General features: G+C 41.9%; 1 protein-coding gene across 6 annotated transcripts in view; it reads right to left on the bottom strand.

Moving 5' to 3' along the window:
• The window catches only part of LOC110492485 (sodium- and chloride-dependent taurine transporter), a 33,840-nt gene extending 30,151 nt beyond the window's left edge, over positions 1 to 3,689 (bottom strand). The window contains exon 1 of one of the 6 annotated variants that reach the window (XR_016487455.1): positions 3,409 to 3,622. Coding sequence is in view for 1 of the 6 variants with exons in the window: in XM_090203721.1 (XP_090059847.1) it covers positions 2,381 to 2,433 (53 nt within the window). In the remaining 5 variants the exon portion in view is untranslated. Of the gene's footprint in view, positions 1 to 2,380; positions 2,728 to 3,372 lie in introns of those variants that run through there. The other 5 variants (XR_016487456.1, XR_016487453.1, XM_036947489.2 and 2 more) reach the window with 5 other exon arrangements.
• Positions 3,690 to 18,137: the final 14,448 nt, after the last annotated feature.

Raw genomic sequence — 18,137 nt, 5'->3', positions numbered from 1 at the left:
AAACATTCATCAAATAACAGCCAAACATCCCAAACCAGCTCTCCGGTTCCCGTTGGAAACACCTGGGGTTTTGTCTTGCACAACATTTGTATTTAAGCAAATGGAATACATTAAAGGGGTAATCCAATAACAAATGTCCATTTTACATATCAGGAGGGAGAGCTACAGCGCATTCGGAAAGTATTCAGACCCCTTGACTTTTTCCACATTTTGTTACATTTAGCCTTGTTTTAAAATGTATTAAATACTGTTTTTTCTCATCAATCTACACACAATACTCCATAATGACAAAACGACAACAGGTTTTTAATTTGTTTTGCAAATGCATTAAAAATAGAAAAACAGAAATACCTTATTTACATAAGTATTCAGACCCTTTGCTATGAGACTCGAAATTGAGCTCAGGTGCATCCTGTTTCCATTGATCATCCTTGAGATCTTTCTACAACTTGATTGGAGTCCACCTGTGGTAAATGCAATTGATTGGACATGATTTGGAAAGGCACACACCTGTCTATATAAAGTCCAACAGTTAACAGTGCATGTCAGAGCAAAAACCAAGCCATGAGGTCGAAGGAATTGTCCGTAGAGCTCCGAGACAGGACTGTGTCAAGGCACAGATCTGGGGAAGGGTACCAAAACATTTCTGCAGCATTTAAGGTCCCCAATAACACAGTGGCCTCCATTATTCTTAAATGGAAGAAGTCTGGAACCACAAAGACTCTTCCTAGAGCTGGCCACCCGGCCAAACTGAGCGGGGGAGAAGGGCATTGGTCAGGGAGGTGACCAAGAACCCGATAGAGTGGCCAGACGGAAAACACTCCTCAGTAAAAGGCACATGACATCCCGCTTGGAGTTTGCCAAAAGGCACCTAACGACTCTCAGACCATGAGAAGTAAGATTCTCTTGTCTGATGAAACCAAGATTGGCCTGAATGCCAAGCGTCACGTCTGGAGGAAACCTGGCATCATCCCTACGGTGAAGCATGGTGGTGGCAGCATCATGCTGTGGGGATGTTTTCCAGTGGCAGGTACTGGGAGACTAGTCAGGATAGAGGGAAAGATGAACGGACTAAAGTACAGAGAGATCCTTGACAAAATCCTGCTTTGGAGCGCTCAGGACCTCAGACTGGGGCAATGTATCACCTTCCAACAGGACAACGACCCTAAGCACGCAGCCAAGACAATGCAGGAGTGGCTTCGGGACAAGTCTCTGAATGCAGTTGAGTGGCCCAGCCAGAGCCCAGACTTGAACCCAATCGAACATCTCTGGAGAGATCTGAAAATAGCTGTGCAGCGACACTCCCCATCCAACCTGACAGACCTTGAGGGGATCTGCAGAGAAGAATGGGAGAAACTCCCCAAATTCCCATGTATTGTAGCGTCAAACCCAAGAAGACTCACAGCTGTAATCGTTGTCAAAAGGTGCTTCAACAAAGTACTGCGTAAAGGGTCTGAATACTTATGTAAATGTGATATTTATGTACATTTCTGAAAACCTGTTTTTGCTTTGTCATTATGAAAAAAAAACACGCCCTGTTAAGAACTCTTTTTATTTTTTTAAATATTTTTTTTATATATATTGACTTTCAATTTGTGTGTCAATTATTGTGTGTAGATTGATGAGGAAAATCTATTTTAGAATAAGGCTGTAACGTAACAAAATGTGGAAAAAGTCAAGGGGTCTGAATAATTTACGAATGCACTGTATGTCAGATAACAGAGATGTGGGATAATGTAGCCTGATGCTTGACCCCATGGCACTGTTATTTTGATAGGTGTGGAATACTGCATACTGGATCAGTAATAAGGTGCACACATCAGTATAGCTGCAGTGTATTACACATTCATATGACAGAAATATCAATACAGTTACCCCTTTTGATGTCTTCTTCAACAAGGGCCCATTTGAGTTAAAAAATTAAAAGGGTAGATATAATGATTGATCAGATAATGAAGACAATATGAGATGAAGAATCAAAATGGTAATATGCAGTTATACAATGAAAATAAAATGCACATATCTATTGATTTCACATTATCCTTGGATTCTTTGGAAACAGGCTTCTGTGAGAAAGCAACATATTTGCAGCATCACTGTAAGTGTATGCTTGGCTACTGTCAACAACTCATTCATGGTTGATTAGGAAAGACCCAAGACAATGGTTAGGAGATAGAGCAATGCCTAGTTTCATAATCCACTCTTGACACACAAAACAAAAACACAAGCCATCTTCATCTTTATGACACATTAGTTTGTAGACTAGCCTACTACAGCCTATTGTGTCAGTGTCTCAAAGACTCAACCAACACATCAATAAGTATTTATCCAAAAGGAGCAGCAAATTTGAAATGTCATTATCTGATTCATAAAACGTCACCTCTTTAAAGTCGAACAAAAGCCAATGGAGGGCGAGAGTCGATCCATTCTCATCAACGGATGGCAAACTACAACATTGTTGTTCCTAAAAAAATATGGTACCAAAAAGGACACGCCTCAATCTCAATCAATGCCTGTTTCTCTATCGAGAGTTGCGACTCTGTCGGGCAGAGTAAAGACAAAATAAGTGGGTTAAAATGTACAACCTGTTAACGGGTATTAAAACCATCTTAAACCGTCACAACTCATTCACGAACAGCATCGTCTTTCAAATAACAGTCCTCATCATCATTCCACTTTGACAAAACCAATCCATCGAATATAGACTAGGTTAGATTAAGAAGGCACACGTGGGAGAGACAGACAGTAACATCGTAACGGAGTGCGAAGGCTTGAAGGCAATACATCCACCCAAACCCCAAAAGTTGACCTCTTAGAATGCATCGCATTATAAAAAAGCAATGCTATAGTGTAGGAAATATTGCCTATTAATTTATAGTATTTTAAACCCGGAAGCGCACTCACAAAGGCAATGGCAGCCAAAATATACCTATACTTTAATGTTGCATTTTGTCATAATTTTATGACAAATCAAACATACCTAAAAACATTGGCTTTAATTCAATAGTTTGACGTCCAAAAGCAATATAAGGCACCCTCCAAGCTATGGTGTTTTTAGCCTACACATCATGTGCGCTCACAGACACACGCACCGCATAATTAGGTTTTATACACACAGCAATTATTAGCATCACTTCAAATAAAACATTATCAAGCAGGGAGAGAGATTCCCAAGAGGACACTTATTTTTATATCTGAAAACATCAAAGAACAACATGTATATTTCAGTCAAAAACCTTGAGAAATTGTTACAGAACAATACATTGGCTGCTCTATTCAGATAATATAAATCATAATATGACTTATATCATGAAAATAATTTGAATATTAGCCTATACATTAAGAACATAGAAACAACAATCTTGCTATTACTTATCTCTCTGATGGGTAAAGATGATGCTTAATTACCTGCCAGGTAATTTTATAGCTCGAGCTGTCCCTTAAACTTGTGTTGTGCAGTGAGTGCTCAATAAAACAATTGCATCGGAAATGAATTACACGAGTTCTCTCTCTCTCTCTCTCTCTCTCTCTCTCTGACCTTTGTTTCTGAGAGCGGGTGCGCGTTTAATATGAGTTTGAGTGGAAAATCACCAGCTTCCCCATGCAACAGGAGAGTTTATTCTTAAAGTGACAGGTTCCCGCTAATTTGAATCGCTCGGCGCTCTCACCTCATCTGGCTCGATCAAGTCTCAAAGCAAGGCACGCATGCGGACTCACAAACTTAGCCAAGAAAGGAATGGAAAGGACAAAGGACATGAGGGACTGCTGTGGCGTTTTCATCACAGGCTTGGTAACCAGTGAAACATTACAATAACTATAACCCACATAGCCATGAACAATAATACCTAAAACATAAGCAAGGACCTGGTTGATGATAGGAAAAAGGGTCCTGAATGTAAGTTCCATCACATTTGTCTTCAGTATTGCACAACCTAAGAACATCAGGCCTAGCCCATTTTTCAAGGTAGCCTAATATGAAAACACAACTTTGTATGTTTGTTCAGCTCAGTGCATATTGGTTCATTGCACTTTAGTAGACTAATCCAATGCTGACAGACAACCAACCTTACCCAAACAGATGGCAAGACCACGTGTTGGCATGGCGGAGCTTTGTGGGACACACTAGCCAGGGGGTAAGGGGAACAGTCAGCAAACCACAGGGGGAAACTAGTCACACCAAATGCTATGCATTCTACAGAGAGCTTACATTTCTATACCTGAACCACAGAAAGTTATATTTTACTCCCAAACCGCATGCTATCTGTTGTTAAACTGTATGCCTCAATCTGGAAATTATGTGATTTCGGGGACTCTAACAATGACCCATTTCTTGTGTAATGTTGAGCAGCCGGTTCAAGGCTACATGCCGTTTTTTTTCTTCATCTTCAGAATTGAATCAAAAAGAGCCTTTCTTTATTGTTTGTGCAGATGGGCAGCAGCCATGGTGGCCTGTACTGGGTACCTTGGCGCAGACTTTTAGCCAAAGTGCCTCTTGTAAAGCAAAGACTGTTGTCAGGCCGCCCAGTCCCCTGAGTTTCAGCACCCATTTCCCCAAAGAGAACAATATGCTCTGTCAGCAGGACCCACTATTTTCTCTCAGCGAAATGGGAAATGGCAGAGAAAGAGGAAGTTGTTTCAAGACTACTCTGTTTTGGACCAGTGTTTGTGACTGCGACTGCAACTGAACTTGCATCTAAAGTAGCTGCTGGACATGTTACATGAAACAAGAATATGGATTTTTTTCACCAGTGACATGAACAAAATGGTGGGAACACTCCTAAAGCTGTATTTGGAATCTTGATCACCTGATGAGATTGCTTTGTGATATCGTATCTGTGTTGTTCCATATCAGCCTTATAGTTGTGTAACAGCCTACCTTGTGCAAGACCACTATTTACCTAACTGCCAAGGGAGGTGTTATTCTGAATAAGCTTAATGCTGGAGGTTTGTTAACAAGGTGTTTATTATTATTATTTTTTATTTTTTATTTATCCATTATTTTACCAGGTAAGTAGACTGAGAACAAGTTCTTATTTGCAGCAACGACCTAGGGAATAGTTACAGGGGAGAGGAGGGGGATGAATGAGCCAATTGTAAACTGGGGATTATTAGGTGACCATGATGGTTTGAGGGCCAGACTGGGAATTTAGCCAGGACACCGGGGTTAACACCCCTACTCTTACAATAAGTGCCATGGGATCTTTAATGACCTCAGAGAGTCAGGACACCCGTTTAACATCCTATCCGAAAGACGGCACCCTACACAGGGCAGTGTCCCCAATCACTGCCCTGGGGCATTGGGATATTTTTTTAGACCAGAGGAAAGAGTGCCTACTACTGGCCCTCCAACACCACTTCCCGCAGCATCTGGTCTCCCATCCAGGAACTGACCAGGACCAACCCTGCTTAGCTTCAGAAGCAAGCCAGCAGTGGTATGCAGGGTGGTATGCTGCTTGGATCTGTCTTGTGCAGGCAGTGCAAATTCAGTAATGGCAGACAACAGGCTTTAAATACATTTTGTTTTAGGCATGGCTTTTTGTAAAATGTCCCATTCCATAAATTCTGTTTCTTGTAGCAGCTGCATTTGCGTTCAAATCAAGGGCAGTTCAAATCAAGTGCAGTTCAAATCAAAGGCAGCTCAAATCAAGGCAAGCATCCATCTTGTCTTGATCTTATCTTTAACTTTTTGAGCTCATAGAATTTTGTACTGTAGCCTTGTGCTCTAACCAAACCAAAACTCCATTATACCAATGTACTTCATCACTTCTTGTGGGCAGAAGCACAGTGAGCTTAAATACAACTATTCAGGTCACACAACTGGTAAATTATTCAATAGGTTTACTTGGTTAATTAAGCATGCAAAAAGTCATCTGTGACAGTGACTGTTCCAGTGATACTAGTCACTATCATAGGAAATACATAGTAACAGCTTTAATATTCTAACTTTGTGTGATACTGAGCGTAAGGCATGAAATAACAGAAAGAGAAAACTTTTAGAGTATCATCCTTAGGAAAATGTGCCAGATCCCTATCTAGCCGTAGACTTTACATACAATTGACTGATTCCTTAATTGATAGCTTACAATTAGATAAACCCACCATAACGCTGGCGTGTTTTGGACTTCTAACCCCTATTAAACATTGTGTTTGAGACTTCTGGGTTGTACCATTGCATTTGTGTAAAGTCATATTTATCTGGGAGGGTTAAATGGGCATCGCTGACTTCAGCGGGTTGAAGAATGGGCTGATGTACTGAATTTCCTGCTGCTTCCATGGTTTGAGTCAGTATTCTGTAACGATGACGCTGTGAGTCGAGAAGCAGGTGAACCGTTTAATAAAACAACAAACATGAAACACGACAGCGTAACAGCGGTGCGATAGCATGAAAACAGGAAACAATACCGACTGAGGAATGAACATAAGGGAGGGACATATAAAGGGGAGTTAATGAGAAAGGTAATGGAGTCCAGGTGTGAATCATGATGAATTGCAGGTGCACATAATGAAGGATGCCAGGTGTGTGTAATGATGAATCCCAGGACTGTTACGTCTGTCGTTAGATGAATGAGACCAAAGCGCAGCGTGGAAAGTGTTCATGATTTGTAATACTGAACTCCGACAAAACAACAAAATACAAAACCGAACATAAAGTTCTGCAGGGCTAGACAGCAACTATGCAACAACAAGATCTCACAATCTAAGGTGGGAAAAAGAGCTGCCTAAGTATGATCCCCAATCAGAGACAACGATTTACAGCTGCCTCTGATTGGGAACCATACCTGGCTAACAAAGAAATAGAAAAATTAGAATGCCCACCCAAATCACACCCCAACCTAACCAGATAGAGAAATATAAAGGCTCTCTAAGGTCAGGTCAGGACCAGTGGTTAGTATTCTGGAAACGTTGCGCACCGAAGGGTAGGAGCAGGAGTAGATGTGACATTGAGTAAGGCAATTGACACTAATTGCTCCTGTAAAGCGCTATGCATAAGAGTGTCTGCTTAAAACATACAGTTGAAGTCGGAAATTTACATACACTTAGGTTGGAGTCATTAAAACCTGTTTTTCAACCACTCCACAAATGTCTTGTTAACAAACTATAGTTTTGGCAAGTCGGTTAGCACATCTACTTTGTGCATGACAGAAGTAATTTTTCCAACAATTGTTCACAGACAGATTATTTCATTTATAATTCAATGTATCACAATTCCAGTGGGTCAGAAGTTTACATACACTAAGTTGACTGTGCTTTTAAACAGCTTGGAAAATTCCAGGAAATTATGTCATGGCTTTAGAAGCTTCTGATAGGCTAATTGACATAATTTGAGTCAATTGGAGGTGTACATGTGGATGTATTTCAAGGCCTACCTTCAAACGCAGTGCCACTTTGCTTGACATCATGGGAAAATCAAAAGGTATCAGCCAAGACCTCCGAAAAAAAACTGTAGACCTGCACGAGTCTAGTTCATCCTTGGGAGCAATTTCCAAATGCCTGAAGGTACCATGTTCATCTGTACAAACATTAGTACGCATGTATAAACAGCATGGGACCACGCAGCTTTCATACCGCTCAGGAAGGAGACGTGTTCTGTCTCCTAGAGATGAACGTACTTTGGTGTGTAAAGTGCAAATCAATCCCAGAACAACAGCAAAGGACCTTGTGAAGATACTGGAGGAAACAGGTACAAAGTATCTATATCCATAGTAAAACTAGTCCTATATCGACATAACCTGAAAGGCAGCTCAGCAAGGAAGAAGCCACTGCTCCAAAACTGACATAGAAAAAGACAGACTACGGTTTGCAACCGCACATGGGGTCGTACTTTTTGGAGAAAAGTCCTCTGGTCTGATGAAAAAAAATAGAACTGTTTGGCCATAATGACCATCGTTATGTTTGGAGGAAAAGGGGAGGCTTGCAAGCCGAAAAACACCCTCCCAACCGTGAAGCACGGGGGTGGCAGCATCATGTTGTGGGGGTGTTTTGCTGCAGGAGGGACTGGTGCATTTCACAAAATAGATGTCATCATGAGGTAGGAAACTTATGTGGATATATTGAAGCGACATCTCAAGACATCAGTCAGGAAGTTAAAGCTTGGTCGCAAATGGGTCTTCCAAATGGACAATGATCCCAAGCATACTTCCAAAGTTGTGGCAAAATGGCTTAAGCACAAAGCCCTGACCTCAATTCTATAGAAAATTTGTGGACAGAACTGAAATAGCTTGTGCTTTATTTATTGGATATTTCAAACTTTTTTAACTAATCAAAAACTGAAAAATTGGGCGTGCAAAATTATTCAGCCCCTTTACTTTCAGTGCAGCAAACTCTCTCCAGAAGTTCAGTGAGGATCTCTGAATGATCCAATGTTGACCTAAATGACTAATGATGATAAATACAATCCACCTGTGTGTAATCAAGTCTCCGTATAAATGCACCTGCACTGTGATAGTCTCAGAGGTCCGTTAAAAGCGCAGAGAGCATCATGAAGAACAAGGAACACACCAGGCAGGTCCGAGATACTGTTGTGAAGAAGTTTAAAGCCGGATTTGGATACAATAAGATTTCCCAAGCTTTAAACATCCCAAGGAGCACTGTGCAAGCGATAATATTGAAATGGAAGGAGTATCAGACCACTGCAAATCTACCAAGACCTGGCCGTCCCTCTAAACTTTCAGCTCATACAAGGAGAAGACTGATCAGAGATGCAGCCAAGAGGCCCATGATCACTCTGGATGAACTGCAGAGATCTACAGCTGAGGTGGGAGACTCTGTCCATAGGACAACAATCAGTCGTATATTGCACAAATCTGGCCTTTATGGAAGAGTGGCAAGAAGAAAGCCATTTCTTAAAGATATCCATAAAAAGTGTTGTTTAAAGTTTGCCACAAGCCACCTGGGAGACACACCAAACATGTGGAAGAAGGTGCTCTGGTCAGATGAAACCAAAATTGAACTTTTTGGCAACAATGTAAAACGTTATGTTTGGCGTAAAAGCAACACAGCTCATCACCCTGAACACAACATCCCCACTGTCAAACATGGTGGTGGCAGCATCATGGTTTGGGCCTGCTTTTCTTCAGCAGGGACAGGGAAGATGGTTAAAATTGATGGGAAGATGGATGGAGCCAAATACAGGACCATTCTGGAAGAAAACCTGATGGAGTCTGCAAAAGACCTGAGACTGGGACGGAGATTTGTCTTCCAACAAGACAATGATCCAAAACATAAAGCAAAATCTACAATGGAATGGTTCAAAAATGAACATATCCAGGTGTTAGAATGGCCAAGTCAAAGTCCAGACCTGAATCCAATCGAGAATCTGTGGAAATAACTGAAAACTGCTGTTCACAAATGCTCTCCATCCAACCTCACTGAGCTCGAGCTGTTTTGCAAGGAGGAATGGGAAAAAATTTCAGTCTCTCGATGTGCAAAACTGATAGAGACATACCCCAAGCGACTTACAGCTGTAATTGCAGCAAAAGGTGGCGCTACAAAGTATTAACTTAAGGGGGCTGAATAATTTTGCACGCCCAATTTTTCAGTTTTTGATATGTTAAAAAAGTTTGAAATATCCAATAAATGTCGTTCCACTTCATGATTGTGTCCCACTTGTTGTTGATTCTTCACAAAAAAATACAGTTTTATATCTTTATGTTTGAAGCCTGAAATGTGGCAAAAGGTCGCAAAGTTCAAGGGGGCCGAATACTTTCGCAAGGCACTGTATATATATATATATAATTTTATTATTTTTATTAGTCTGTGTGATTCACTGGGGCTAAGCTAGAGTTGTGTTTGTGAGACAAGTGCGGGGCCTGGGGCTAGGTATTTTTATAAAAACGTAGAGTCCGAATGGTTGGAGCTACAAACTATAAAAAGTTATCTATGAAAAGCTGAGACTGTACCGAAGATGAAGACGTATATGCAACATTTTTTGCTCTATCACCAGCTACACAAGAATAATTCGAAGGCAAGGGGTTCTTCTACATAAAATATCATAAGAAATCCCTGGACATAATCAAATCGAATCAAATTGTATTTGTCACATGCGCCGAATACAATGTATGTACAAATGTAACACAATAAAATCACAATAAGGAGGCTATATACAGAGGGTACCGGTACAGAGTCAATGTGCGGATGAACAGGTTATAGTGCTGTAATTTGCTCAAATCGTTGCTGTCACAAAAGCGAAACTCCACACAGTTGTCACTGATTAATTGGATATTAATTTCCCACTGAGCAAACAATTTCTGTACTTACAGATCACTAAAACACTTCAGCAAGCAGGCCTTTCTAATCAACCTGGCCTGGGTATCCTGGAAGGATATTGACCTCATTCCGTCAGTAGATGATGCCTGGTTATTCTTTAAAAGTGCTTTCCTCACCATCTTAAATAAGCATGCCCCATTCAAAAAAATGTGAACTAAGAAAAAACATGACCCTTGGTTCACTTCAGACCTGACTGATTCACTTCAGACCCTTGACCAGCACAAAAATATCCTGTGGAGTACTGCATTAGCATCGAATAACCCCCGCGATATGCAACAATAACCCCCGCGATATGCAACAATAACCCCCGCGATATGCAAAGGCTAGCTTATTCAAACAGAAATTTGCATCCTGTAGCGTAAACTCCAAAAAATACTGAGACACTGTAAAATCCATGTAGAATAAGAGCACCTCCTCCCAGCTGCCCACTGCACTGAGGCTAGGAAACACTGTCACCACCGATAAATCTACGATAATCGAGAATTTCAATAAGAATTTTTCTACAACTAGCCATGCTTTCCACCTGGCTACCTCTACCCTGGTCAACACCCCCCACAGCAACTTGCCCAAGCCTCCCCATTTCTCCTTCACCCAAATCCAGATAGCTGATGTTCTGAAAGAGTTGCAAAATCTGGACCCCTACAAATCAGCTGGGCTAGACAATCTGGGATCTCTCTTTCTAAAAGTATCCGCCGCAAGTGTTGCAATCCCTATTACTAGCCTGTTCAACCTCTCTTTCGTATCGTCTGAGATCCCTAAAGATTGGAAAGCTGCCGCGGTCATCCCTCTCTTCAAAGGGGGAGACACCCTAGACCCAAACTGTTACAGACCTATATCTATCCTACCCTGCCTTTCTAAAGTCTTCGAAACAGATAACCGACCATTTCGAATCCCACCGTACCTTCTCTGCTATGCAATCTGGTTTCCAAGCTGGTCATGGGTGCACCTCAGCCACGCTCAAGGTCCTAAACTATATCATAACCGCCATCGATAAAAGACAATACTGTACAGCCATCTTCACCGACCTGGCCAAGGCTTTTGACTATGTCAATCACCACATTATTATCGTCAGACTCAACAGCCTTTGTTTCTCAAATGACTGCCTCGCCTTGTTCACCAACTACTTCTTAGACAGAGTTCAGTGTGTCAAATCGGAGGGCCTGTTGTCCGGACCTCTGGCAGTCTCTATGGGGGTGCCACAGGGTTCAATTCTCGGGCTGACTCTCTTCTCTGTATACATCAATGATGTCGCTCTTGCTGCTGGTGATTCTCTGATCCACCTCTACGCAGACGACACCATTCTGCATATTTCTGGCCTTTCTTTGGACACTGTGTTAATAAACCTCCAGACAAGCTTCAAAGCCATACAACTCTTCTTCCGTGGCCTCCAACTGCTCTTAAATGCAAGTAAAGCTAAATGCATGCTCTTCAACCCGCACCTGCCCGCCCGTCTAGCATCACTACTCTGGACGGTTCTGACTTAGAATATGTGGACAACTACAAGTACCTAGGTGTCTGGTTAGACTGTAAAGTCTCCTTCCAGACTCACATCAAGCATCTCCAATCCAAAATTAAATCTAGAATCAGCATGCTATTTTTCAACAAAGCAACCTTCACTCATGCTGCCAAACATACCCTCATAAAACTGACTATCCTGCCGATCCTTGACTTCAGTGATGTCATTTACAAAATAGCCTCCAACACTCTACTCGAATTGTAGAGTGTTGAATTGGATGCAATCTATCACAGTGCCATCCGTTTTGTCACCAAATCCCCATATACTACCCACCACTGTGACCTGTATGCTTTCGTTGGCTGGCCCTCGCTTCATATTCGTCGCCAAACCCACTGGCTCCAGGTCATCTATAAGTCTTTGCTAGGTAAAGCCCTGCCTTATCTCAGCTCACTGGTCACCATAGCAGCACCCACACGTAGCACGCGCTCAAGAAGGTATATTTCACTGGTCACCCCCAAAGTCAACTCCTACATTGTCTGCCTTTCCTTCCAGTTCTCTGCTGCTAATGACTGGAATGAATTGAAAGAAGCACTGAAACTAGAGACTCATATCTCCCTCAGTAACTTTAAGCATCAGCTGTCAGAGCAGCTCACAGATCATTGCACCTATACATAGCCCATCTGTAAATAGCCCACCCAACTACCTCATCCCCATACTATTATTTATGTATTTATTTTGCTCCTTTGCACCCCAGTATCTCTACTTGCACATTCATCTTCTCATCTTTCAGTCCAGTGTTTAATTGCTATATTGTAATTATTTCGCCACTATGGCCTATTTATTGCCTTACCTCCCTAATCTTTCTTAATTTGCACGCACTGTATATAGACTTTTCTATTACATTTGTTTATTCCATGTGTAACTCTGTTGTTGTTTGTGTCGCACTGCTTTGCTTTATCTTGGCCAGGTCGCAGTTGTAAATGAGAACTTGCTCTCAACTGGCCTACCTGGTAAAATAAAGGTGAAATAAAATAAATAAATGAAATTCATATGAATTCATTTTGATCAGGTTTTTGCTTTGGCTGACCTTATTCTTTTATTGATATTTAACCAATGAAACTCGGGAATGCAACTGTTTATGTCAAATTGTTATGTGTTCTACTTTTATCCCTGGTTGTCCTGAAAGGAAAATTGTAAAATACTTAATTGTAAAACTAAATATAAAGGCTGGACATGCAAATTAAAAAAAATCTGATAAATGAAAAGCCGCTTTCTGCTGGGGTCTCGGGACTGATTGGGTTAACTGATGACAACAAGCACTTTCTAATCCAAATCTTTGCAAAACAAGACCTTATCTGACTGTGACGGTAGTGTACGGAGGGATGTTTTCCAGTGATTTTCCATGGATGTGTTTACCAGCAAGGTCCTATAGGTTCCTGTCCTGGATAGGTCCTCCTCAGCCTGTCTATTGTTAGAGGTCTGTCTGATGGCGGTCACATGGTGACGGTGTAATCCTCTTTCTCTCTCACATGCAGACGATTTGCTGTCTGAGTATTTGTCCACAGCCAGCCGGCCTGTTCCACCACTGTCAACCTTGTGACTCACTTCAAAGGGAGCATGTACACACACACACACAGCCATAAATGCACACACATACATTAATGGCACATACAGTACACAGCACACACACAAAATGTAGCCCCGTAGCCAAATATCTATACATGCGTATGAGAGCAGAGACATACAAATACACTTACAAACATACACAGAGATGTCTAGCAGAGACACACAACCATACACTGTCGCTCGCATGCACTAGTTGTGTTCTGCAATATGAGGAGCCTGATGTCCCTTATATACGTCAAGGACACACTTTAATTTTCCCCCGTCTGTGTTTTGGTGGCTAATGCTTTAATTGAGCATGCAAGGTTTCATCCCATATTGCTTGGGCTAATAAGTCATGTGAAGTATAAGCATCTGACTCTCACACACTGCCAAGAGGAGCCTCAATGCAGAGCACGGAGATAAACAGAATTCCTATTAGATAAGCCTCCTGCACTATAATCACTGTTAATGACGTGTTATACTCATCTTTAGCTTCAGCGTGGGCTTGGTCATGGTTTGACATTGGGGAAAGGGAAAGGAAGAGCATGAAAGGACTCCCACACCAGGGCCTAAATCCCTCGCCTTTCTGGACACAATCTTGTAAAGTGATCCTCTTGGCAAAAGCTTAGCTCAACTTTGTCAGGGCATGTACAGTCTAAACAGTACCCTTTATTATATAATCCCTGGACCCATGCCCACTAAGCATCTTAATTTACTCACAAAATGTCAGACGTTGTTTGAAGAGGGAGATGTACCTATCAAATCTCAGGTGTCACCAGTGCTTGACTTGGACTGAAATAGGTGCCGGTACTCATTTTGAGTGCTGGTTCTGTTTACAGCAGGAGCTCCACAACACTTTTGAGCTAGTATTCTATAAGAGGAACAGCAATAGAACATTTGAGGTGCCTGTACTCAGCTCCGGTGAGCTCCTGCCCAAGTCAAGCACTGGGTGTCCCAGAGGAGGTTTGATCATGAGTACTAAACCATAGACATCAGTTGTCACCATGCTGTTAAAACTCAAGGCAAATGGGTGTTAATGCTGATTAAATGTCCTAAAAGGAGTGCCCCTGCCTTCATGTGGCACTAAGGTACCAGGGGGAGGGTAGGGTGTGTCTCTGCGTGTGAGCAATAAGACAAATAAAGGTAGGGATTTGGAGGAGAATGAGATGAGATGAAGAATGACACAGACTCAGTGTACAGACTCAGTGAGCATAGCCTCGCTATTGAGAAAGGCCGCCGTAGGCAGACATGGCTCTCAAGAGAAGACAGGCTATGTGCACACTGCCCACAACATGAGGTGGAAACTGAGCTGCACTTCCTAACCTCCTGCCAAATGTATGACCATATTAGAGACACATATTTCCCTCAGATTACACAGACCCACAAAGAATTCAAAAACAAACCCGATTTTGATAAACTCCCATATCTATTGGGTGAAATACCACCGTGTGCCATCACAGCAGCAAGATTTGTGACCTGTTGCCACGAGAAAAGGTCAACCAGTGAAGAACACACACCATTGTAAATACAACCCATATTTATGCTTATTATTTTCCCTTTTGTACTTTAACCATTTGTACATTGTTACAACACTGTATATAGACATAATATAACATTTGTAATGTCTTTTATTATTTTGGAACTTCTGTGAGTGTAATGTTTACTGTTTATTTTTATTGTTTATTTCACTTTTGTATATTATCTACCTCACTTACTTTGGCAATGTTAACATGTGTTTCCCATGCCAATAAAGACCCTTGAATTGAATTGAATAAAAGAGAGAACGAGATGAGACAGATTTATGATAGAGAGAGGGGAAGAGGGAGAGAGCAAGAGATAGGTGAGAGATAGACAGCAAGAGTAATCAAACAGAGAGACAGAGACTGAACCAGAGAGGGACAGAGTAAAGGGAGAGAGAAAGGAGAGACATGAGGGACAGTAAAAAAAGAGAAGGAGAGCGAGAGGGTGAGGGACAGACTGAAGAAAGAGAGAGGGAGGAAGAGAGAGAGGGTGAGGGACAGAGTAAAGAAAGAGAGAGAGATTTCCAGGTCAGTCTCTGGCTAAGTATGGGGGCTTACCACTCTTTCTCTTTGGTGGTAATCCGTAACTAATAGAAAATTAGGACATTGGCAGTGACAGCAGCGGTCTGTCCCTTTGTCTCCTGGGAGGACAGACAAACACCAAGACAAGAACACAGGCCAGGATGTTCTTTATGTCCTTTACTCTAGTTTATACTGTAATGTTGTCTTTACTGAACACATAATTGTACTCAGATTAAACACATTGACAGCTGTATCCCAGCCATTTGCTACAGGGACAGCAGTGTTACTCGTAATGCTCTGAAGTCTGCTTTTCATGTCCAACACATTTGCTGCTTCACTAACCCTACCATATTTAACTCCAGGACCATCGGCAGCACTGTGCATCTGTTTGGTATCTATTGAAGTTTCCATATAAACTAATTGTGTGTTACATGTATGTTAAAACTAGCAGAGCTGTCCCGTGGCACACGAAGCAGACAGATGGTAGACTATGTACTGTATGGAACAGCACTGCATGTCCTCCAAACACAAGCCATGGCAACTGAAGTCACAAAGTATATATTGCTTAAGAGTGAAGAAATGTAGCTGAAATAAAAAAAACACATCTCTCTTCTCCCACGTACTGTTCTGAGGAGGGACTGCAGACATGAGAGAAAGAGAACGGTAGTAAATTTCCACCAGTAAACGTTTTCTGGCACTGTTGTCAAGGGGTAGATTCTGTTATTGCAACCAAAACCACATAGGGCTAACCCAGAATGTCGATGAGACAGTATATAGGGAGGATGTCAGAGGCCTGGCAGTGTGGTGCCGGGACAACAACCTCCCTCACTGTCAGCAAGACAAAGGAGCTGATTGTGGACTACAAGAAACGGAGGGCCGAGCACACCTCTCCTTTCACATCGACGGGGCTGTAGTGGAGCAGGTCAGGAGCTTCAAGTTCCTCTGTATCCACATCACTAAGGACCTATCATGGTTCAAACAAACCAACACAGTTGTGAGGCTGTAAAGATTTGCCATGAGCCCTCAGATCCTTAAAAAGTTATACAGCTGCACCATTGAAAGCCTCTTAACTGGCTGCATCACTGCTTGGTATGGCAACTGCTTCCCATTCGACCGTAAGGCGCTATAGAGGGTACTGAGTATGGCCCTGAACATACGGGCCGAGCTCCCTGCCATCCAGGACCTCTATACCAGGCAGTGTCAGAGGAAGGCCCTAAAAATGGTCAAAGACTCCAGCAACCCAAGTCATAAACGGTTCTCCCTGCTACAGCATTGGCAAGCAATACCGGAGCGCCAAGTCTGGGCCCAACAGGACTCTGAACCCCAAAGCCATACGACTGCTGAACAGTTATTAATCAAATGGCTACCCAGACTATGTGCACTGACCCACTTTTTGTTTGCATTGACACTGTTGCACCAGCTCTATGTACACTCACTGGACTCTACACACACACTCACACATGCTACACTGACACTTCAACACACACATACACACACACTACAAACGCTCACACACACACACACACACACACACACACACACACACACACACACACACACACACACACACACACACACATATTGACAAAAAACACACACACACACACAGACACACTTTCACACTCTTCACATACGCTTCTGCTACTCTGTTATCTATCCTGATTGCCTAGTCACTTTTACCCCTACCTACATGTACATATTACATCAACTACCTCGTACCCCTGCACACTGACTTGGTACTGGTACTCCTTGTTTATAGCCTAGTTATTGTTATGTTATTGTGTTACAATATACTTTTTAACTCTGCATTGTTGGGAAGGGGCTCGTAAGTAAGCATTTCACTATAAAGTCTACACCTGTTGTATTCGGCACATGACAAATACATTTTGATTTGCTTAATGTCACGAAGCCAAGAAGTGTGGGCCTATTGTATTACACACCGCACCTTACTTCCGCATCCAACTTTAATACCTCAGCGGCGCACTATAGGCCAATAGTTTGTTCTGTTCTAAAGCGAAACGGAACATTGTATGAAGAAACAGGAGTTAAAGGAACTGTTTGTCCCTCAACCTTGTTCAGCCAAGCTCTCTCTCCTCTGCTCCTAGGGCCCTCCGGAAAAGATAACTCTTGAGTGAGTCAGGGTTGTGAGTCACTAACCAACAACCCATTTCACCAATTGACATGTCTCCCTTTTCATGGTAGGCAATAAATCCTCATCTTCTCCTCTGCTTGGTTCCTCTCTGTTCTTTCTTTTTTATTCCTGTTTTTTGGGCATAAAAACTGTGGAAATTGTCCTTGCAAAAAACGGCCTTTAAGACAGTGGAGGAGATGCACGAGGACAGAGCATCAGTTGCTTCTCTAATTGGACAACATGATTCATGACCACACTGAGGAAAACTAAATTCTGTTGTTTAGAAAAAAAACACAATGTCTTTAGAGCAGGGTCAAGGCTGTGGTCAGATGTTACTTAGGAACGATTGTCTTGTTGTCCTGCTTTTTTTAAGATGACAAATTGTGGTAAAAATCATTTAAAAAATATTACTTTAATATAGTGTAAATCCTGTTGCATAATCGTGTCAAAATCAAATCAAATCAAATTGTATTTGTCACATACGCCGAATACAACAGGTGTAGACCTGACAGTGAACTGCTTACTTACAAGCCATTAACCAACAATGCAGTTTTAAGAAAAACACCTACAAAAAAAGAAATAAAAGTAACAAATAATTAAAGAGCAGCAGTAAAATAACAATAGTGAGGCTATATAC

The sequence above is a fragment of the Oncorhynchus mykiss genome, chromosome 16 (assembly GCF_057628025.1).
Source record: "Oncorhynchus mykiss isolate SJ-2025 chromosome 16, ASM5762802v1, whole genome shotgun sequence".
In the NCBI taxonomy this organism is placed as follows: Eukaryota; Metazoa; Chordata; class Actinopteri; order Salmoniformes; family Salmonidae; genus Oncorhynchus; species Oncorhynchus mykiss.
This window is presented reverse-complemented; position numbering and strand designations above follow the sequence as displayed.